General features: G+C 47.3%; 1 protein-coding gene and 1 pseudogene across 1 annotated transcript; both read left to right on the forward strand.

The window, feature by feature from the left end:
• LOC116647692 overlaps positions 1 to 204 on the forward strand; it is a 695-nt pseudogene extending 491 nt beyond the window's left edge.
• An 11,592-nt stretch (positions 205 to 11,796) lies between these two features.
• LOC116647694 (olfactory receptor 4D2) lies at positions 11,797 to 12,738 on the forward strand. The gene has a single exon (XM_032429244.1). The coding sequence runs from the start codon at positions 11,797 to 11,799 to the stop codon at positions 12,736 to 12,738; it is 942 nt and encodes a 313-aa protein (XP_032285135.1).
• The last annotated feature ends 11,263 nt before the right edge of the window (positions 12,739 to 24,001 follow it).

Consider the following 24,001-nt stretch of genomic DNA (forward strand, 5'->3'; position numbering starts at 1 on the left):
GTGTCTATGGTTTTCATTCCAAGCATTTACCTCTATGCCCGGCCCTTCACCCCCTTCTCCATGGACAAGGCTGTGTCCATCAGCCACACGGTCATGACCCCCATGCTCAACCCCATGATCTACACCCTGAGGAACCAGGAGGTGCAGGCAGCAGTGAGGAGACTAGGGAGGCACCGGCTGGGTTGTAAAAGGGAGCAACAATGAATAGGTCACTTCTTGGCTTTGTTTTCCATTTGTAGAATGGAGGGAAAGCTACTGTATTGGCTGACTTCATAGTTTGTGGGTATGTTGTGGAGGTCATCATAGAAGTGACTGAGTTTCGAAACTAAGCAACTGACTCAGATTTTTAGGAAAAAGGAAAAAGTCCTCTTTGGTGGCTAAGGTTTATGCTGAAGTTCTAAAACTCCTGCTACAATGAGAAGTGTTCTCATGGCTCCAGAAAGCCACACCCTTCTTTTCCTCTTCTTGGTGGATAGTTTATTCTTATGAGGAGGCTATTTCCCCAGGGAGAGCAGTTCTAGTTTAGGTGTTTTCCCAGCCACTTTTGGTCGGTGTCCAGAGTGTTAGAGAAAGCACAGGCCTTGAAGCCTTAGCCCTAAATTGAGAGCCCCTGACCCATTTGTTCCCAGACTGGTGACCTGGAGCAGCTACCTGGCCTCTCTTGAACGTATGGATTCTTCCTCACCACACTAGCATAGAGCAATATCTGTCCCAATAATCTCACAGATTTGTTATAAAATTCCAAAACATGTAGAAGAATATTTTATAAACCTTACATAGAACCTAGGCAAGGATTATTGTCATTCTTCTTCCTGACATTTCTTCTCTCATCAGATGTGTAGTGTTTTGGAGGGGTTTGGCGGCAATCCCTCAGTGTAGTGAGGGAGGCCTGGAGGGGGTGGGGGCTGAGCTCCAGAGGGCCATGCAACATGCCCAAGAGTGAAACAGAGAACAGAGGGTGAGCATAAATTCAGGGGCATGTCTGCAAGAAAATATTCTTATTTTCATTTGTGATGGATGATTTGAGCTCTTATGACAATAAGATGTAGTCTCATGGAAGCATTCTGGAAAGCCACACTCTCATTTCTGCCTTCTTGGTGGACAGTTTCCCGTTACAATGATACCATTTCTCCATAAGAGCTATCTATTGTCTGTATTTTGACCTCTTTTTCCAATACTCTGTTTTGGTGTGAGTCTGGATTGTTGGAAACAGCACAAGATTTAAAAGTTAATCTTTAAACCCATCACTTACCAAACTGATGATGACCTGGGGATGATTCACTTGGCCTCATGACTTCTTCTTCAATAAACTTGCTTAAATTAATATCTGACCTCCGAACTCCACATTTATTATAAGAATCAAATAAAAAAATCATGTGAGATAACATTGGGTAAACCATGTAACTATTTTCTTCCAGCCTTTTTTGATGCTTTTATTTTATCTTCAAATTTGAAAATGTCATCAATGTTCAGAATATTTCCTTTTACATTTTCAGTGTAGTGTAGTAATTGTTACAAACAAAAGATTATGTGTAAAATACATGTAAGTTATAAAACATTATAGCATTATGAAAGCTCCTATAAAGACAATTTAATTCAAGAAATAGAAGTTACCAGTAACTGATACCTACTACCCAGAGGGTCCTTTTCCTCACATTCACTCACTCCTCCCCAATGAAACCATTTTCTTGAATTTTGCATTTGCCATCCTATTGCTTATAAAAACACTTTTATCACATTTTTACATAATCAGCATATTGTTTTGTTTTGCTTATTTTGAACATTATGAAAATATCCTACTCTACATAATATTCTGGGATTTGCTTTTTTTTTACTCAACATTATATTTTTAAGCTCTTTGGGTTGTTTCCATGTTTGTTGGGGGGTTTTTTTTTGCTATTGCCAACAGTGCTATTTTCAATATTCCTCTCTTTGTCTCCAATTGCCCTGTTAAAGAGCTATGGGTTATATATCTTGTAATGGGATTGCTAAGTTTTGAGTTATCCAAAGATATAACTTTACAAAAGAGGGCCAAATTGTTTCCCAAAATTGTTGTGCCCAATTACATGTTCATAAGAGGTGTCTAAATGTTCCCATCAATTGGTTTTTTTTTTCTAACAGTTGATATTGTTTTTTTTCTTTTTGCCAGTTTAGTGGGTAAAAAATATTTCTCTGTAGTCTGTAGAAATTTGCACTTCTCTCCTCCCTAATGTTTCTTTCCATGTTTTTATTGCATTCACTTTTCCCAGTAACACCTTTTGTTAATTTTTCTCTTGACTTTTTCTAGTGAATGTAAGAATTCTCATATCATTTGGTCACTGGTCTATTGTCAGTTATGTCATTGCAATATCTTTTCGCAGCTTGTGGTCTGTCTTCTCTATATGTGGTGTTAATTTTAACGTAGTCAGTTGTATCAGTCTTCCGTTTTAATATTAACTCTTACTGATATCTAATTTTTAAAAATTGTTTCTTACCCAGAGGACAGAAAGATATTCTATATATTTCTTTTACTTTAACATAAACATTTTTTTAACTTAAAAAATTGGGGGGGTGCCTGGGGGGCTCAGTCGGTTAAGCAACTGACTCTTGATATTAAAAAAAATTTTTTTAACTTCTTGAAAAATCTCAAACTTACAGAATAGTTGCCAGTGTAGTATAAAGGACTTTATTTCCTGAAAGCTTGAGGGTAAGTAGTCAACCTGATGCCCATCATTCCTTAATACTTAAACATGCATTTTCTTATGATACTGCCATATAGTCATTAACATTAATGCCATAACAATACATTGCTAGAATCCAATCTTCAGCCTCTATTCAAGTTTTGCCAAATGTCCCAGTAAAGTTGTATGGAAAGAGAATCTGGTTCAGAATTGCATGTTGCATTTAGTTGTCCTGTCTCTTTAGGCTCCTTGAATCTGGAAGAGCTTCTCCTTGAATTTAGTTATCTTGGCACTTTCAAAGATTACAGGCCAGTGATTTTGTAGAATGTCCCTTAATTTGGATTTTTCTGATGTTTCATGGTGATTAGACTCAGGTGATGCATTTCGGTGACTTTTTCAGGGACATCCCAGAAATCTTGCTGTGTTCTTATTGCATCTTACGAGGTGCAAATGATTTCTCTTTGTCCCATTACTGCTGTGCCATCACTTTGATTACTTATTAGGCTTCTCACCTTCGTTATCGTTTTCTCTTGAAAAATAGTAAATATTTTATGGGCAGGTATTTTGAGACTATGTCAATATATGGTTCCTTAGCAAACTTCCAATTTATTCTTTTGTTTATTTATATCTGTGTGGGCTTGTATTTTCCTTTTTTAAATCAATTGAGTTATAATCTATTACTAACTTGCCCCAGATTTGGCCGGTTGGAACCTTTCCTAGCTAGCTTTCGTGTTCATTTCTTTCTTTGAGCACATCCTTACTTTCTGGCCCAGTGACATGCCCATGCTTATCTTGTATTTCTGTTCCAGCTCTGGAATCAAGCTTTTCCCTAAAGAGTCCTGTTTCCTTTTGCTGAGGAATGGCCTTTAGGAGTCACTATCTGGCTGCTGGGCATGCTCATTCCTATATCCAAGGTCATGAAGATTTACTCCAGTTTTCTTCTAAGAGTTTTATAGCTTTAGCTCTTACGTTTAGATATTTGATCCATTTCGAGTTTATTTTTGTATGTGGTCTGAGGTAGTAGTCCAATTTTTTTCTTTCATGTGGATATCCACTTATTCCAGCACCATTTGTTGAAGAGATTATTTTTTCCCCACTGAAGAGTCTTTTGAAAATCAATTGCCCGTAAATGTATGGACTTATTCCTGGACTCTCAATTCTGTTCTTTGGTATATATATCTTTTCAGAGTTTCTGTGGAGGGATGGGCCCTTGGAGTTCTCCACTCCGCCATTTTCTCTGACATCGTTTTATCCTTAATTTACTAACTTACTTAATGCATCTCCCTCTATACAACCAATCTCCCATACTAGTTCCATTTCCTCACTCCACTGCAGGCCAGCCCTTGACTCAGGCAACTTTCTTACCCTACTCGTGCTCCAAAACCTCACATTCCAACATCCCTCATGTGGACACCCTCCTCGCCCTGCTTGGTCTCCAACACCTGATGTCAGACTGCACCTCTGCATGAAAACACTTCTCATCCCTTTGAAGCTTTGACCTCCCACACTGAGCCGTCTCCCTCTGGGGACGTTCTGCTCACCTTGCCTGAATGCCCACAGTGGGCAGCTGCCAGGAAGGGACACCCAGACTCTGACAACCCACGCTGGGCCCCATCCTGTGGACGCCCTATTCAGACTACGTTTTTAGTCTACATTCAGAAACAATTCTCTCAACTCTATTTTCCAATTCCTCCGTTATAGTTTTCATGTTTGTCAACATATTTTAACTTCTGAGAGCTCTTTTTTGTTCTGTGACTTTTGTCCATCCCGTCCTGTTCTTATTTTATAGCTATTATATCTGCTTGCTTCTCTCAAAGGATGCTAATTATATAAACAGGAGATTTTTTAAAAAGTTTTCTTCTGTTTCCCAGGCCATTTCTGTTTTCTTCTCACTCATTTTTCTATTTATTTTGTATTTACTCTTTGTGTTGGTGGTCTTCCTTAAACTCCTGGTGATCTTTGTTTAACTGCATTTAAGAGTAAAGCAATATAATGCTAGTTGCTACTTCTATGTATAGGTAAAGCTTTTAGACTTCCTTTCAGGGGTTCAGGTGGGAAGCAGCTATTTGCTGAAGGACCCCCAAGTGTCAACACATAAAGGCTTACTTTTCTGAAGTTTTTTCCCTAAAGAAAAAAAACTTAATTTCCTGTCTTTGGCTCAGATGCTAGAATTTTGCACTGGAGGAGGTGGGTGATGAGCCTCAGTACATCTTTGGAGACAGAGATTCCTACCTGACTTCCCTCTCTCTCATTTACATTACTCACATTTGAGCTCGTGACCTCTGCTATTATAAATTTTGTTATTGGGCGCCTGGGTGGCTCAGTTGGTTAAGCGACTGCCTTCGGCTCAGGTCATGATCCTGGAGTCCCTGGATCGAGTCCCGCATCGGGCTCCCTGCTCAGCAGGGAGTCTGCTTCTCCCTCTGACCCTCCCCCATCTCATGTACTCGCTCTCTCTCAAATAAATAAATAAAATCTTTAAAAAAAATAAAAAAATAAAAAAATAAATTTTGTTATTTAAGAGAAACTTTGCATCATTGTCAAGATTCTCTTGTCTCTGGCCCATTATGTTCATTCCTGTTCCCAGGTGTTTATAAGAACATAGCATTGCTCTTGGGGGCCTACCCAACAGTCATCCCCAACCACTTCCCCCTTGTTTGTCCCCTAACATAGGTGTTCATTTTGCCAGAACACTTAAAAGCTAAGAGTGCTCACGTGTTCAAGTGATCCAAAAATGACAAATACAACAAAAAGTGTGTTTGCTGGGGAGCTTCTCAGAAAGATTTTTTCTTCCATGATTAAAGGCAAGAGGTGAAGGAGGAGAAAGAAACTGCCCCCACCCCTTTCCTCACTTCCAGCCTTTGAATGAGAGTGTGTGAGGACACACATGATGATTGAAGCCGTGGAGTCCATCTTGGCTCATGATGGAAAGGCCAAGAGCATCACAGAGTCACTGAAACAGTGTCTTGATATCATTGGGACATGGGTCCCAGCTGGCTCATTGGCTTTGACTCCCTGGTTTTTCTGAATCACCTTTTTATCCTCCTCTTTCTTTTTTTATCTCCCATCTTCTTTCCCTTTTCCTCTCTTCTCTTCACCCTCCCACATCTTTAAAGGTTTTTGAAGCTGGGATGGGATGAGTCAAGGACACAGGCAAAGTTCCAGACCCTCAACTGCCCTCATTAAGTCTTTTCTGAAACAAGATGGGGTGTGAAGAAACAAAGGAGCAGCTCCCCTTCTGTCTGTTCTCACCACCCTCCCATCTCTCCTCCTCCTGTGGCCAGAAAGGCCTTCATCTGTAGGCCACTCTCCTGCTCTTGTCCTCCACTGGCTTCTCAGGTCCTATAGGATAAAATCTAAATTCATTAACCTGGTTTCTCAAAGCTCTCCAGAGTCTGATCCCTGCCTCCTCTCCACCCTCATCCCCCACCACTTGCCCTGTGCCCTGGCCTTGCTGAGGCACTCGGGGTTCCTGGAGTGTATGCTGTGCCATTTCATCTCTGGGCCTCTGTTCTTCCTGCCAGAAACACACTTCTGCCCACAGGCATGAACCGCCCCTTTGTTCAAATGTCACCTCCTCTGAGAAGCTTTCCCCTCTCTCCCAGGCATGGCTAGTGGCTCAGCCCTTTAACCTTGGAGCGTCCCCCTGACAGAGCTGTTTCCTCTTTGAAGTGAGTGCATTTATGTGTTTCTGCAACTGTTTTCCCCACTAGACTGTGAGTTGGTTGAGAGCAAAATGCATGTCTTATTTTGGTATCCCCAGCACTGAGCATAGAGGTGCACCCAGACATGCTCTCTGCGCTCTCCTGCTCTTCAAGAGGGACAGCTTCCCCTCACGTGAACAAACATTTACTGAACTTTCACAGTGGGCCAGCTACAATACTCCCAAACAATAAGGCACAGTGCAATCAGTTGTTTTTTTTTAAAGATTTTATTTATTTATTTATTTATTTGAGAGAGAGAGCATGAGAGGGGGGAGGGTCAGAGGGAGAGGCAGACTCCCCGCTGAGCAGGGAGCCCAACGTAGGACTCGATCCCGGGACTCCAGGATCATGACCTGAGCCGAAGGCTGTCACTTAACCAACTGAGCCACGCAGGAGCCCCAGTGCAATCAGTTTTTTAAAACAGATCACTCATCCACAATCTCACACTGAGGAATCAACTTTGGGGTTGAGATGTGGTTTAGCAGACATTTTTCAGACATTTGTGCACCTTGAGAGGAGAAGTATATAAACTAGAACATACATGGGCTTTCTTATTGAGAGCTAAATCAGAATCATAAAGAATTAATCTAAGTAATTTAATTATTGTTAACATTGTTACAGTTAGTGACATCTGATAGTCAATGAAATTGGTAAAAACCTATTGCCTTCCCGGGCATTAACACAGGCTATTTTTACAAGTGGCTGGATTTTTTTTTTTTTTAAACATTTTATTTAATCATTTGTACAGAGAGAGAGAGAGCACAAGCAGGGGAAGCAGTAGGCAGAGGGAGAAGCAGACTCCCTGCTGAGCAAGGAGCCCGATGCAGGACTTGATCCCAAGACCCTGGGATCACAACCTGAGCCGAAGGCAGATGCTTAACCGACTGAGCCACCTAGGCACCCACAAGTGGCTGGATTTTAAAAAGGATTCAAGCACTAAATATTGGGAAGAATTTTAGATCTATAGCTTCTTGGAGCCACTCTGGGAAAACAGTGTGGAGGTTCCTCAAAAAGTTGATAATAGAGCTACCCTACAACCCAGCAATTGCACTACTGGGTATTTACCCCAAAGATACAAATGTAGTGATCCGAAGGGGCACATGCACCCCAATGTTTATAGCAGCAATGTCCACAATAGCCAAACTATGGAAAGAGCCTAGATGTCCATCAACAGATGAATGGATAAAGAAGATGTGGTACAATGGAATATTATGCAGCCATCAAAAAATGAGATCTTCCATTTGCAACGACATGGATGGAACTAGAGGGTATTATGCTAAGCGAAATAAGTCAATCAGAGAAAAACAATTATATGATCTCACCGATATGTGGAATTTGAGAAACAAGACAGAGGATCATAGGGGAAGAGAGGAAAAAATGAAACAAGACAAAACTAGAGAGGGAGACAAACCATAAGAGACTCTTAATCTCAGGAAACTGAGGGTTGCTGGAGTGGAGGGGGGTGGGAGGGATGGGGTGGCTGGGTGATGGACACTGGGGAGGGTATGTGCTATGGTGAGCGCTGTGAATTGTATAAGACTGATGAATCACAGACCTGTACCCCTGAAACAAATAATACATTATATGTTAATAAAAAGGAAAAAAATTATAGCTCTTATATGTGGGAGAAACCAAAGCTTTGCATAGTGTTTTTACATGCCAGAGGGACTTCATTTTGCTAAGTATAACTATTTGCACTGAAAGAACTCAAACCAACCTGGAAATCACATGTAGACAGAGAGCTCTAAAAAAAAATCACAGTTTTTATAGTACACCAAAGTTGTAAAGCCAGGTAATTCCAATTCTCACCAGTTCACCATAATAAGAAAATGTATGCACTTCCTCTACTAGTCCTTGTAGAAAAAGAAAGATCTTACTGAGTAATACTCATATATAAGGAGCACTAGAATTTTACAGATAGTCCAGTAGAATTGGATATGGATGAGGAATCAACTTCGTGGTCTGGTTGGCAGATAGGAAACAAAGTTTACAGGGTTTCGGTTTCCAAGGTCATATACAAACATTTTCCCACCTATGACTTGCCCAAGTTAAGACCAATTAAAATTATTTTTTGAGATATCAAATCAGTGGTGTTGGTGATGCTGTGAGAGAGAACAGTTCATGTGCCGTGCAGACAAACTTGAAGTGGTTCTCAAACTGTGGCCCCAGGGAAGCAGCATCAGCATCATTTGAAAACTTGTTAGAATTGCAAGTTCTCAGGTGCCACCGAAGACCTACTAAATCAAAATTCCGTGTGGGGTTTCTGAGTCTCAACATGCCCTGCAGGTGATTCTCATGCATGCTCAAGTGTGTGAACCACTGTTTTATGAAATGGGTCCTTCCAAAAATCCCAGAAATTTGACTTCTTTTTTTTATTTTATTTATTTATTTATTTTATTTTTTTAAAGATTTTATTTATTTATTTGAGAGCGAGAGAATGAAAGACAGAGAGCACGAGAGGGAAGAGGGTCAGAGGGAGAAGCAGACTCCCCGCTGAGCAGGGAGCCCGATGTGGGACTCAATCCCGGGACTCCAGGATCATGACCTGAGCCGAAGGCAGTCGCTTAACCAGCTGAGCCACCCAGGCGCCCCTTCTCTTTTTTTTTTTAAGATTTTATTTATTTATTTGAAAGAGAGAGACAGCGAGAGAGGGAACACAAGCTGGGGAGTGGGAGAGGGAGAAGTAGGCTTCCCGCTGAGCAGGGAGCCTGAAATGGGGCTCGATCCCAGGACCCTTGGGACCATGGCCTGAGCCGAAGGCAGATGCTTAACTGAGGCACCCAGACACCCCTTGACTTCTTTTGAAGAGACTCTGTCCTTTCTCATCTTGGCCTCCTAATCCTATATTTCATGAATCTCTACAATTCTCAATGTCCTTGGTAGGGTTTCTGTTTGTTTTTTGCCCTCAAGGCAGACCTCTCAAATAGTGTTTTGAAAGACTTAGCAACTTTTTAACAACTCCCATTGCTCCTTTGCCCCCAGTGGGAATCATTCCAGCTCTGCTTCCTGAGCCCATCCAATAGTTCCTCCCTGAGGATATGCCCTCTTCCCCAGGGTCATGCCCACGAGGATGCGTGTGAGGTGACAGAGGGGCTCCTCACCTGCCGATAGGTCAGAAATAATTGGGTTCTTGAAAATACCTGCTGGAGGGTGGGCAGAATAAATAGGTGACAGACTTGACGGTGACCAAAGTGTGAGGAGAGCCTCAGGAAGTAATTCAGGGGGAATGTGCTGTTAAAACGGCGGCTTCAGTTTACATGTAAAACCCAGTAATTTTAGCAACTGGGCATAGAACCAGCCTTATGAGGTAGGGTCAGAGGACAAGTAACATTACTCAAAAACTCTCCACATAATCAATTACCTAATTTTTTTTTTTTTAGATTTTATTTACTTATTTGAAAGAGGGGGAGAGGGAGAGCACAAGCAGGGGGAGCGGCAGGCAGAGGGAGAGGGAGAAACAGGCTCCCCGCTGAGCAGGGAGCCTGATGCGGGGCTCAATCCCAGCACCCTGGGATCACCAACTGAGCTGAAGGCAGATGCTTGACCTACTGAGCTACCCAGGCGCCCCTCAATTACCTAATTACTACATTAATTTGACAACGTTTATTGAGCATGCACCATATCAGAGTTGCTGTTCCAAGTTCCGGGGTTACTAAGATACGGAAATTACAATGTAGTTGGTTGATGGGAGAAGATGGGACAAATAAATGATGATAAGCCTACAAATGAGGTGTTCTTAAAATACTACAAGAAGCCCAAGAAATGGGAATTAATTCTGCAGGGGAGAATGGGCGAAATGAGTGCCAGAAAGGGTGAGGTCCGAGTGAGAATTTTCCAAGGCGGAGAAGGTAGCGAACAGAATTCTAGGACACAAACATGGAAATGAGCAAATAGGTGGCAGGTTGAAGAAACTACAATCCATTAAAGAGCCAGTGGTCCTCGGAGGCGGAGACCCTGATGAGAAGGGCAGGCGGAGGCTTTGTTTTGACAGCCCACAGCCCATCTGACACGCTGCGTGCGTGCCATTTGCACACATGCAGGTAGGTGCTTCCACTGTGAAGGGATCTACGAATGTTTGGCCCCTAAGGACCGCTAGTTAGCGCGCCGCACTGCAAGAACGGGAGGGAGGCATGGGGTTGCGCAGAGAAAGTTCTCCGGGACAGCTGCGCAGAAGGTGGACTGTAAGGAAAGCAAATGGATGTGGGAGATAAGAACAGAAAGATCTCTAGTAGATAATGGGCTGCACAGGCAGGTGGGAGAGGATGGGAGACTGAAGCCACCCCACGCGGAACCCTGCCCGTCCCCGCCCCCGTCCACCACCTTCCTGTTTCCCCTTCCTTCACCTGCTCTGTTCCTCCCTCTCCCTCCCTCTTCATCTTCCTTTAGTTCTTCATCAGTTTCCATTACTATTCCCGCAATATTTTCCTTTCCCTTCTGCCCTGGGATTCAGTACCGTCTTCTGAAATTGTCGTTCTTTTGGAAGAGTGGAGTCTTCTTCAAACAATATATTCGTCATCTATTCCATAATGTAATGAAAGTCCCCTATCCCTCTGCTTCTTGTGTTGCCTATGTTCTGGGGAGCCCCACCAAATAAAGGAACACCTACACTAGGCGGTGGGGAACATTGGATATCCCAGGCGTCCAACCGTGTCCAGGGGCTCCTCTACTTGGACAATGCGCCCTGTAGCCATTCACCCATCCCGCAGTCAACACTAAGTACTGACTGTGAGCAGGGATGGGCAAGGAGGAGCACAAATATATTGTGAAATTAAGACATATGTCGGTAGGATCATATAGGGTTGGATTGTGGAGGGAAAACAGACAACATAAAAAGTTCATTAACATCATGATGTGTTAAATATTGTGTGAAAAGTGACTGGTAGAAAAATTTATTTGAGACTGGAAGAAGGAAGCATGTCTTTAGAGGAGGAGACGACCCAGAGAGTGATTATCATTTATTTCCAGGTACTGTTCTAGAAACTTTGCATGTGTCATTCTACTTAAGCCCTTAGAAAATGCCATAAGGTATTTTTATTCCTAACTTTCAGATAATGAGACAGACCTAGAGAGATTAAGTAAACTTAAACAAGGTCAAATCTTAAGAAAATGGAAGACCTGAAATTTAACTGATGTTCTATTGGACTCCAAGTGTCTCCCCACCACTATATCACAGGGAGTCTTTAAAAAGTAGGTTGCATATGTCTCTGGATGGCTTTAAGATATCTCATGAATGTATATTATAGCACCAACTTGTAAAATCTCTACAGACAAAGCCATTTAATCGGCACCTAGTGATACGGTCTACACATAGGATACCCATCATATAGACCTGGACAACTCAGTTTTGAGCTCCAGAGCACTAAAAGGGCAAATAGTAACTTCATGCATTTATGCCTGTGGTTCAGTTTCTTTAGGAGTATGGGGAGGACGCCATGGAGTCAAAAAACCTCACGTGGGTATCAGAGTTTGTCTTCCTAGGACTCTCCCAGACTCCAGAGCTCCAGCTTTTCCTGTTTCTGGTGTTCCTATTTGTCTACACCACCACTGTAGTGGGGAACTTCCTCATCATGGTCACAGTGACCTCAGACACCCGGCTCCACACACCTATGTACTTCCTGCTCCGAAATCTGGCTGTCTTAGACCTCTGTTTCTCCTCTGTCACTGCCCCAAAGATGCTGGTGGACTTCCTCTTTGAAAAGAAGACCATCTCCTACCAGGGCTGCATGGCCCAGATCTTCTTCTTCCACTTTCTGGGAGGCGCCATGGTCTTCTTCCTCTCGGTCATGGCCTATGACCGCCTTGTTGCCATCTCCCGACCCCTCCACTATGTCACCATCATGAACACTCAGCTCTGTGTGGGGTTGGTGGTGGCTAGCTGGGTAGGAGGCTTTGTGCATTCCATTGCCCAACTGGTTCTGATGCTCCCATTGCCTTTCTGTGGCCCCAACATCCTGGATAACTTCTACTGTGATGTCCCACAAGTGCTGAGACTTGCCTGCACTGACACCTCCCTCCTGGAGTTCTTCATGATCTCCAACAGTGGAATGCTAGATGTCATCTGGTTCTTTCTCCTCCTGACCTCCTACTCAGTCATCCTGGTGATGCTGAGGTCCCACTCTGGGCAGGCGAGGAGGAAGGTGGCTTCCACCTGCACCACCCACATCATCGTCGTGTCTATGGTTTTCATTCCAAGCATTTACCTCTATGCCCGGCCCTTCACCCCCTTCTCCATGGACAAGGCTGTGTCCATCAGCCACACGGTCATGACCCCCATGCTCAACCCCATGATCTACACCCTGAGGAACCAGGAGGTGCAGGCAGCAGTGAGGAGACTAGGGAGGCACCGGCTGGTTTGTAAAAGGGAGCAACAATGAGTAGGTCACTTCTCCTTGGCTTTGTTTTCCATTTGTAGAATGGAGGGAAAGCTACTGTATCTGCTGACTTCATAGCTTGTGGATATGTTGTGGAGGTCATCATAGAAGTGACTGAGTTTTGGGCACCTGGATGACCCAGTCAGTTAAGCATCTGACGTGATCTCAACTGAGGTCTTGATCTTCGGGGTAATGAGTTCAAGTTCTGTGTTGGTCTCCACTCTGGGCGAGGAGACTATCAAGAAGAAAAAGTGAGTGATTTTGAAACTAAGCAACTGACTCAGATTTTTAGGAAAAGGGAGAAAATCCTCTTTGGTGGCTAAGGTTTATGCTGAAGTTCTGAAACTCCTGCTACAATGAGAAGCGTTCTCATGGCTCCAAAGAGCCACACCCTTCTTTTCCTCTTCTTGGTGGATAGTTTCCTCTTATGAGGAGGCTATTTCCAGTGAGAGCAGTTCTAGTTTATGTGTTTTCCCAGCCATTTTTGGTCGGTGTCCAGAGTGTTAGAGAAAGCACAGGCCTTGAAGCCTTAGCCCTAAATTGGGAGCCCCTGACCCATTCGTTCCCAGACTGATGATCTTGGAGCAGCTACCTGGCCTCTCTTGAATGTATGGATTCTTCCTCCTCACACTGGCATAGTCCCAATAATCTCACAGATTTGTTATAAGATTCCAAAACATGTAGAAGAATATTTTATAAACCTTACATAGAACCTAGGCAAGGATTATTGTCATTGTCATCCTTCTCCCTGACATTTCTTCTCTCATCAGATGTGCAGTGTTTTGGAGGGGTTTGGCGGCAATTCCTCAGTGTAGTGAGGGAGGCCTGGAGGGGGTGGGGGCTGAGCTCCAGAGGGCCTTTCACCATGCCCAAGAGTGGAACAGAGAACAGAGGGTGAGCATAAATTCAGGGGCATGTCTGCAAGGCTCTAACAACTTACGGCTATCCCTGCCCCCCTCACCCCCATTTTCAGACTCCACACTTCTGGCAAATAGGACTGGGAAGATCTGTTCATGTGTTCATTCATTCATTTTTGTGAACATACATTTGGGGCCTGCTGCAGTATTGGTGTGTAGACAGTGCTCTCTAGCACTGTGCTGACTCTCATTTCTCTTATCACCACCCCTTTTCCCTTCTCTCCCTCCCTACATTGATTTCTGCCAGTTCAGTCTTTACGTCCATGTGGTCTTTCCCCCCACCTCCAGTTCAGTGGTGTCCCTTGCTTCCTCTCTTCCTGGAACTCATTGCCACACACCCGTTGTATTTCCTTCACTCTCACACTGGACCTTTGGGGTCAGGTTGTTCGGCAGAGTTGAAGAGAAGAAGTGGGTTATGGTTACAGTTGCAAAGGGCTGCAAACCCAGCTGCTTTTATTTAAATCCTGAAGTTGTGGATTGTGGGGATAAGAAGCTGTCGGGACAGACACAGCTGGTCTCTCCTCATTCCTGCCTTCTCTCCGTCCTTACACAGTCATCTTGTATATGACTCAGATGGGAGCCTCAACCCGAAAACCAGACCTTCCCATTCTGCTTTCTGCAGTTAACTAGCTCAGTGTCTCAGGTTCAAACTCTAAAGCCCTATGAGAATAACCTGATGGGCTGAGGTTGGGCCACATGTCCCATGTGGCTGAGGTGATGTGTAGGTCGTGTGACATAAGCATGGCATCAAGGTACATCCCTCCAGCAGGAATTGTGGGTGAGGGTTGTTCCCAGAGAAGAAGCATGTGCATGGACAGACTCCCCTCCCAGGTATGTCTGCCATGAAAGGCACAAGCAGGGTACTCCTTAAATGACACCATCCAAGGAACTTATAATTATTTATGTCTAGACATTCATGTTTTTATTCATCCATTAAACACCATTACACAAGTATTTATTGAGTGCTTCCAATTTAGTTTTTCTGTCCTACTTGTCCTGTTTTCCCCTAAGTTCTTAGGGAAACTGACTTTGTTTTGGCTGACTCAAGGGAAGAAAGGACAGGACCCTGAGGAAGCAGGTAATCCTGTGAAGACTCATGTGGCTGCAGCAGTGGCTAATCCAGTAGGAACCATCAGCAGTTGCTGAGGGAGCTGGGATGGAGAGAGAGCTGAAAGCGGGAGAGGAAGCACCTGGGGCACCAAGAACAATGATGCTTCCTGGAGAGCCGCCTATGGCCATGTCTCCTACATCTCATGGATGCAGGGGCATACAAGGAAAGGGCAGAGCGTGACTGTGCAGGCCATAAGAGGTTCTTTCTCAGTGGAGAATTTAAAAGAGTAAAACTGACTAAAGGTGCTTCAATAAGTACCATGCCTGGGCAATTCTGAACAATATCAGAGCTAAAATTCTCCGTGCCAGGTGGGTTATTCCCACCACCCTGCCCTTCATGAACCTGGAGAGTGTGTGTGTGAGTGTGTGTGTGTGTGTGTGTGGTGTGCATGAGATATAGGGGGGGACCCTGAGAAAGTGGGGGAAAGAATTAGAACTAGAGAGGGGAGAAGACCAGAGGCCTTATGAAGGAGGAGAGTGTGAGCAGCAGAAAGAGAGGACCTCATGCTCTCTCTGATTCTGTACTGATGTCAATAGAACAGCAAAGCTAGGGCGCCTGGGTGGCTCAGTCGGTTAAGCGTCTGCCTTCGGCTCAGGTCATGATCCCAGGGTCCTGGGATCGAGTCCCACATCGGACTCCCTGCTCGGCGGGAAGCCTGCTTCTCCCTCTCCCTCTGCCTGCTGCTCTGTCTACCTGTGCTCTCTCTCTATCTCTCTGTCAAATAAATAAATAATCTTTAAAAAAAAAAAAAAAAACAGCAAGGCTATGGGGTGACTGCTGAGGTGAAGGCCAGGGGGGAAAGAGGAGGCCATGTCTCCCATCTCAGGGAATGTGTCCAGGAAGCCTCTCCTAAGAATGTGGAAATGGGGCCCACAGGCCCCTGGGCTTGCCCTACGGTTTGAATTGACAGAGAAGCCACAAAGACCAGGAGACCCACGGCCTTGCGTTGAGAACTCTCATAAGGAAAAGACCCATTATTTTGTCCTCCCCACAGGAGGTGCTGGAAAGAGGAAAGAAGAGTGTGAGGAGATAGATAAGTAATAGATGGACAAATAAATGATTTCATGATTAAAAGCTATGAAGGAAATGCATGGGGTAATGTGACTGGTAAGGTGGGCTGTATTATAAGATGTGGTTGGGGAAGGAATCTCTGAGAGGGGGTATTTGAGCAAAGATCTGGATAATGAGGAGCCAGGCAGACCAAGATCTGGGTGATGGGCAAGCATCCCAGATAGAAGAAACAGCAAGTGCAAATGTCCTGAGGTAAGAATGAACTTGGTGGCCAAAGGGAAAAGAAAAGAGAATGTAACTGGAGTGTGGTGAACAAAGAGGATTTTGGTAGGAGGTGAGCTCTAAGATGTTGTATTAGTTATCTACAAATCAACCTTAAACCTAGCAGTTTAAACAAGTAGTCCTATATTACCTCTCACAAGTTCCATGGGCCAGGAATTCTGGCAGGCCATGGCAGAGACAACCTATCTCTGCTTCTTGGGCCTCCACTGGAAGACTCAAGGGCGAGGCAAGAAGCAACATGTCTGGCTGTTGATGTTGGTGTCGGCTAGGTAGCTAGGTGGGGCGGTTGACTGGTCTACCACAACATGGTAGCCTAGTTCCGAGGACACGTGTCTCGGGACAGAGAGCCAAGTGGACGTTGTAACCTTTCTACCGCTTGTTCTCAGAAGTCACAGAGCATCTGCTTCTACTGCATTCTCTTAGAAGTGAGCCACCAAGTGCAGCCCACATTCAAAGGAGGGAATTAAACTCCATCTTTTGAATGAGGAGTGTCAAAGAATTTGTGGATATATTTTTAAGTACTACGGATATGTAGATAAGAGCTGGTTGAGGAGAGAGTTTGAATTTTATTCTAAATGCAATGAATCTTTGGAAGGCATGAATGGAGGTTGGGGTGGTAGCATGATCTAATTTATACTTTAAAAAGGACATGTTGGCTACCGGGCAAAGAATGAGTTATAGAGGTCAGACCTGGTATAGGGGGTTAAAAATTCGACGTGGAGAAAAAAGACCTGGATTCAAGTTCAAGTTCTTGCGTTAACTAGCTGTTACCTTGGGCAAGTCTCCTAACGTGAGGATATAGGAGTACACTTTCCCATTTACATGGGATGTACCTAGGGCTTTTCCTCCCTCAGACCTGCAGGGGGCAATGTTTGTTTCATGTCTCTCCTCTGTTAGATGCCTGTTAGATGCCTCACCCCCATAACCCCAGTGCCTTGCACAGGACCTAGAATGTGAAGGCTCTCCACAAGTATTTGTTGAAAGAATAAAGGAACCAATACTATTGTAAATATTGGTCCTTGACAACAGACCTCTCTGACCTCTTTCTGGAGTGTATCCACCAACCCAACAAGCCCTCAGCGATAGGGCTGTGTCAGGAGGAGAATTGAGGGAGCATGTGGCTCCATCTCTTCTGGAATATTCCCACTGCCCATTGTGTATTGGAGGCCACAAGGCCCGATTGCATTCAGAACTGTCATCGCTGCCCAGATGGATATAACGAAAGCCAAGACCTGTCCTTGCCGAGCCCAACACCAGTGGCAGACTCAGAAGAGCCCACTCGGGCTCTGAGGGCTAAAGGAGGCATCAAATAGTAGCACCTTCATGCTTGGCTACTGTGCCCTGAGGGGAGGAGCCTCACTCTTTTCATGACAGCACCAGAAGACTGCACTGTGGGGGTCGGACAGGAAGAGTAAAGAGAGAGAGAGCGACCCTCACCTAGCACAAAGGGCCCGGCTAGGAGGCTTTCTGCCCCGTAGGCAGGGCGCTGGGTCCAGCCACTTCCTGTGCAGGGGCGGGGCTGGGGCCACCCCCAAGCTCATCACCCCCACCAGAGATGCTGGGGAGACTGTGACCGGGAGGGTAGGGGTAAGAGCTGCACAATCTTTCAAGTCCTTGTTTGCACTTTTTTTATCTTTTTTTTTTTTTTTTGATAGTCTCTACACCCAGCATGGGGCTTGAACTCACAACCCCGAGGTCAAGAGTTGGCCGCTCTACCACTGAGCCAGCCAGGCACCACTCAAGTCATTGTTCGCATTTTTAAAACTCCTAAATTGTAAGTGTCCCAGGCAAGAGACTATTTGTTCAACAGGGTGTCTAAATTTCTACAGCCTTCAGGCATTTATTCTTTCTAGATATATTGAGATGCCAGGATGCAAAGACAGATCAGTGTGGGCCCTTTCTTGTGGACAGACTGAGGATTTTATTCAGAGTGTGAGGCCAAGGGGGCTGAGGTTAGGCTCTGGGGCCCAACCCTTACCCCTTCCTGTGCTCCTCCCTGTCCCCCCTTGCCCCAGAGTGGCTTCCATTCCCCCCCCCACCCCAAGCTGGGGCAGCCACCACAGCAGCCTCTCCCAGCAGGGAGCCTAGAGAGTACCACCAGGGTGGCCTGTCAGACTGCCCTAAGTCCTACTCAGAGGCCACCAGGCCTGCCTTTGTGTGCTCAAGCCCAGGTCACCTTCCCAGTCTGTCCCATCTGTACCCTTGGGAGCTTGGGGGAGAAGGAGGCAGCTTGTCGAGTAAGACCCAGGTTGAGATCCCCTCCCTGGCTCCAAGACCATGACAAGTTTTCACTCTACCTCAACAATAAAACCAAGGTCTCAGGGGGGCAGCCCCTGCCTCATAGGGTTGCAGCGAGGACCCAGGTGAGCAGAGTAAAGCACAGAGTCCAGGCTGGCAAAGGACAAGGACAATAAGTCCCATTGAGCCGGCTGGCGGGCTCCCTCTGGAACAGGTCCTGCTTGGCCTCAGTTACCCCACAAGCAGCAGTGCCCTGTGGGTCCTGTGCCCCACTGAGCCCCTCTCACTCACTATATTGCTGCTTTGTCTGCAAGCCCATAAACCTTCCCCTGCCCCCGGTCCCTGCCCCTGGGAGCGGCCAGTCCGACAGAGGAGGCGAGGTCCGGCTCCCACAGAATGCCCAGGTGGGAAGGGGGAGAAGGGAGGGGTGCTTGCCCTCAGCGGACCCCCCAGTCTGGACCCGCACATCTCTCGAGTGCTCACCAGAGATTGCTCCTGCCTTCTGAACATTCCCCCTCATTGCTGACTAGCAGATCAGAGAGGTCAAGCCCTTACTCAAGGTCACAGAGCCAGTGTGGTGCTGGGCTTCCAGACCAGCTCTCCGAGGCCCCACAGTTAAGTTTTTTCCAGCCTTGCTCAGGAGAGTCGTCAGCTCTGGTGCACAGACGTGCACACACTCCTGGCCTGCCCTGGCCTCGGGCACAGTGTGGAGTCACTGCAGTTTGAGCCAAGCCCCTGCTCCCTGCAGACCTCAGTGTTCTTATCATGAGAATAGGGCCAAGGACCCCATTCCCAGAAACCCCCGGGAACAGGAGCAGGCTCAGCAGGCCCCTGCTGTCTCCATGGGGGCCGTTGGAGCTGAGCAGATAAAGAGATCCAATCAGGCCTGTGGCCAGCAGTTCCACCGAGGCTGGAGGACGGTTCTTATGAAAGTGGTTGCAGAATCTTGAGGTTTCGAGATGGCCAGGGGAGGGGGGACAGGAAGGTTCTGGGGTATTGCAGCCAAAAGAAGCCAGGGAGGGAAGGCTCCCTTGTGGTCCAGGGTCTGGGCCTCAACCTGGCAGGGCCAGGCCTACAACAGCATCCACCAACCCAGAGCTGGCCCAGCCCCGGGGGCTCAGTGCCGCTGACCAGGGGCACCGGGTCCTAAACGATGAAAAGGCACAGATCCATTCCCTGGCCCAAGAGCTGGGACCGGCGAGGCCACAGCGGATGCCGCCCTTCCACAAACCCTTGTTAAGGCCTTACCGCACTGCAGTCGGGCCGTGGCTACAGTGAGCGATAGGACAGGCATATGCAGACCTGTAGGGAGCTGGAGCTTCATCAGATCCAACCACAAAAATACATATATAGTTATAACGATGTTAAGTTTTATGAAAGGAACTATAAGAGCAGGAAACAGGAAAACCCAGCCATCTGAGTCCTGGCCGGTGAGGCTGGGGCAGGCGAGGCTCCCTGTAGGGTCCTGGAGGGTCAATAGGAGACACCAGGCACAGAAGGAGAAGGGCCTTTATGGTTGAAACCCACAGTAGGTGGACACAGGCCTGTTGTAGGAGCTGAAAGCCAGTGGGTTTAGAGGGCAAGGAATAGAGAGAGGAGATGGGGCTCTAGGAGGCGGGGGAAAGGGGGCAGGAGCCTGACGGTATGAGCCCAGGGGCTCCTTTCCTTAGGAGAGGCTGTATGGAGGGCTAAGACGAGTCTGCAGAGGGGACAGAATGCTTATGACCAGTGGTGCCAAGTCCCCCCGGGCCTCATACTCCCATGGCCACCAGGGACGGAGGGAGAGCAGTTGAGGGACTGACCCACAGGATACCTCTACCCTTGCTCTGGCCCCCTTATTCCCAGTCTCCTCCAGCCTCATCTCCTCCCGTCACCCCAGGCTGTCTTTTTGGTGGGTCTCAAACAAATCCTTCCCTCCTGTGTGGCTCAGTCTTGGACTCTCATTTTGCCCATTTCCCTTTCAGAGAAGAGCTCTCCTGCATGGCTCCCCAGCCTCTGAGGTCCAAGCGGACCACAGCCTGGAAAGAGCCTGGCGCATCCCCAGCAGCGAGTTCTGGACTCCACATATGGAGGGAAGAAGTCACCCACGCAGGGAGCCAAGCTTCCCAAACACCCAACCCTGGGGGGCATCCCGCTCTGATGTCCTCGGCAAGTAGCCCCCATGCTCAGTTGACTGTCGTCTTCACGTCCCTCAGTCAGTATCCACTCCAACTGCCCCCCGCGCAGGCTCCTGGCCTCTCAGCCTTACACTGGGGATAGACATGGGGCCCACCCAGTGCCCACCTCAAGGCTCTACATCATCACCATGGTGGTTCCCCAACCCCTGCCGCACCCCGCCTACCCAGCCTATCAGGGTCAGGCTCCTGGGAGTGCCAGACTGCCACCTGGAGAAGGAAGAGGGGATCCCAATGGGGTGGGGGGGGAGGGACATGTCCTCCTTCCCAGGGTGGAAGAGGGTATGCAGACTCATGGAGTTAAGCCGGGACACAGCACGGTTCACTCATGTTCCACAAACATTTCTGAGCACTGGCCATGGGCCCGGCCAGTGCAAGGTGCTAGATACACAGCTGTAAACAAGATCAGGCCTGGGGTCCCCAAAGAACTCAGGGGCCAGCCCAGGAGATGGACATGGTGACAGTGTGCCTTCCATACAGCCTGTTATGTGCTAAGAAAAGCATCTGCTGATATAACTCAGACTGTGTTGGGGGGTGAACAGGAAAGGGATGAAGGAAAGCTTCCTGGAGGGGGTGATTTTCTCAGTTGGGTTGTGCAGTTGAGTAGAAGTTCGTTAGGCAAAGGGAACATTACAAGGACCTGGAGGTGAGGGAGAACATAGTGCTTCCAGAAAGCATCAGGGAAATCAAGGCTGGGGTGTGGTGAGCAGGTGGAGAGGGGTGAGTGGAGGCTGGAGAGGTCCTGCGGGGCCTGGAAGCCCATAAGTAGCCCTATCCCCAGCTCCAGGTGCTCAGAGCCCCTGCTCCCCCTTCGCCCTCTCCCAGGCACCCGAAGTTGGAGTGTGTGAGGAGGGACTTGAAAGCCTCCTGACTTGTCTTTTATCAAGGACAAGTGGAAGGGGCAAAGCACCAGTACCAAGGACAGGACAGAGGACGCGGTCACCTCCGTGCAGAAAAGAAGGGGTGCGCTGTCTGTAGGACATGTAAGAGTCCTAATAACACAGACAAAGGGTCGGACTGCTCCTAACGATCGCCCCACTTAGGCAATGCTAGGCAGTGTCAGTGATAAACACTGCTCCCCAAAGACGTCTTCTGTCGGTCTCGATTCTAAACAATTGCTGCAATTACGGTTGCTTTAATAATAATATGCGTAAGCTTCAAATGAATGCATCCTTATTACTTACCCTTTAATCGCACTGTATTCTCCCTGGAAGTCATGCGGGAGAATTCTCGCTCTGCATGGCTCCCTGGGCTGCATACGTGCATTCATCTGGGTGGTTCAGAGTCATGGTGTTACTTTGGCTGCACTTGGCACCTTCCATCCCCCCGCTTGCGCTGCATATTCTTGCTTTTAAATAGTGGGTTTGATACAACAGTGAGAACACGGTGATTGCAAAGATAAAGAGGCAGAACTTGAGTTCCTTTAATTCTGTCATTTTCTGTGACCATCTGGAGTTATAATTTGTGTTTAAAATTTGAAACAGTGAAGCAGTGTAAACTGCAAAGTACAATGATTTTAAAGTGCAAATTTTACTTCATACATGAATAGTTTACTGAATGTGAATATCTTTACCGTTGAAATTGATTCTTCTTTTAAAATTTCAAGTTGTTTATTTTAAAACTAAAAAACAAATCAAGAAAACAGAAACTGTAATAATATATTAACTATTATATTAAAACCACCAATATGTGGGTAGTTTTCCCCTTTATTTAAAACACAGTCACATAATTAAAAAGTGTTAATCCAATACTCTTTTCCTTTTTTATATTTTAGTATTTTATTTTTATTTCTTTGCTGGTATGATTCCACGTACAAAGTTTAATACGAGAACATCCACACATTTCTTTTCTGACCATTATCATCACTTGTTTCATTGAATGAGTATTACTGGAAATAATTTTGTTATGTAAAGGGGAGGCTATCAAAAAACCGTCTGCTCCCAGTATCAGATACTCTAGGTTGCCCCTGGGCAACACTTAGCCCCAAGGAAAATCTAAAATCCCTCCCGTGAGGTCCCGGTGGGCATCGTGAAAGCCCCTGGGGGGAATATGCGGGGCTCCAGGCCCCAGCCCGTAGCCCTCTTCTGGTCTCCGGGTGTGTTCCGCCCTGACCGCAGAAAACAGCACATGTCAAAGCAAACCACTGTGTGACCTGGCAAGGATCCCACGGGGCCCGGCCTGCCTCCCAGTGAAGGTCACAGCAGGAGAAGGGTGCAGGTCCCCAAGCTGGGGACCCCCTGGAGGGCTTCTCCCTCCATCACTGTCAGTCCCCTGGGTTTCCCGCGGCTCCAGCCCTGGCAGCTGGAATGCCGACTGACAGGAGGAGGAGGGCCCAGAGAGCCAGCGTCTGAACAAACCTGAGGCCCGCCACCCTCCCTCCCTCCCTCTCTTCCCTTCCTTCCAGGTGCCCTGGCCTGGATGGGCCACAATGCCCTTATATTCACTGCCTCCTGCCTTCACCCTGAGGGTAGTCACTCCCCTTGTGGGACAGCCTGGAGTGAGCTTGATAAAGGAAGCGACGTGGAGGCCGAACAACAAGGCCTACTCAGCAGTACTGAGCACCTGCTGAGTGCCAGGCACTGTGGTGGCATTTTATACAGATTCCTGTAGGGTAGACACAGCAATGACCTCCATTTGACAGTGAAGAAGCCGGCTCGGGGGTTGAGCAGCTGGTCCAAGTGCATGATGGTCAGTGAGCTCCTAAGTGCACAGTGCTGTGGTCCTCAGAGGGAGCCTCCCTGCAGAGTCAGAGAGGCCTGGAAGCAGAGGGCAGAGGCGTGGGGGCAGTCGTCCATGGAGGGTTGGCTGTCTGGAGCTTAGAGGCAGGGTCCTGCCGGAGGGTGGCAGGAAGCAGGCCGAAGGGGCAGGAGAACCCCAGAGTAGACTACCTTTGGTCTCCTTGCCTGAACGTCTGCCTGCCAGCCCAGCCCTGGCCGTGCCCCATGGGAACCTGCCCTCTACCGACTGCTTGTACAGGGCCCCTCGGTGGTCCCTTCCCATCTGCTTGCGTCTCATCCCCACCCCCAGCAGTCAATGGGCCAAATCCCCCAGAGACCCGCCAACATGGCAGGGCTGGGTCTAGAGTGCAGGTTCTGTCCTGAGCTTCTCCAGGAACCCACGGCAGCGCACGGCTATGGCAGACCCTGGGACAACTCACAACTGCTCAAGAATTAGAGTCCTCTCTGGGGGGAGAGCGGAACTCACTCCGAGTCCTCTTTAGGGGGGATCCTGGAGACAGGGCAACCTGGGCTACCTCCGCCCCCCCTGGCTGCCAGTCTCCTGCGGCTGCTGACCCCCTGCGGGTGGGGGGGGTGAGGCGCATTTGAGGAGCACTCTCCCATCTTCAGCATCTCTCCTTCCCGAGGCTCACTGTCCCCATCTCACAGGCAAGGAAGCTGAGGCCCAAGGAGCAGTGTGCTTTACCCCAGGCCATGCAGGGGGTCAGCAACAGGCCCTCCGAGCGCTTTTAGCCAGACACAGTGGCTTTCCTTCTAGGCTGCCTTGTCACAGCAGAGGGGCACCTGCTGAAGAAA

Source organism: Phoca vitulina, unplaced genomic scaffold (genome assembly GCF_004348235.1).
Source record: "Phoca vitulina isolate PV1807 unplaced genomic scaffold, GSC_HSeal_1.0 scaffold40, whole genome shotgun sequence".
Taxonomy (NCBI): Eukaryota; Metazoa; Chordata; class Mammalia; order Carnivora; family Phocidae; genus Phoca; species Phoca vitulina.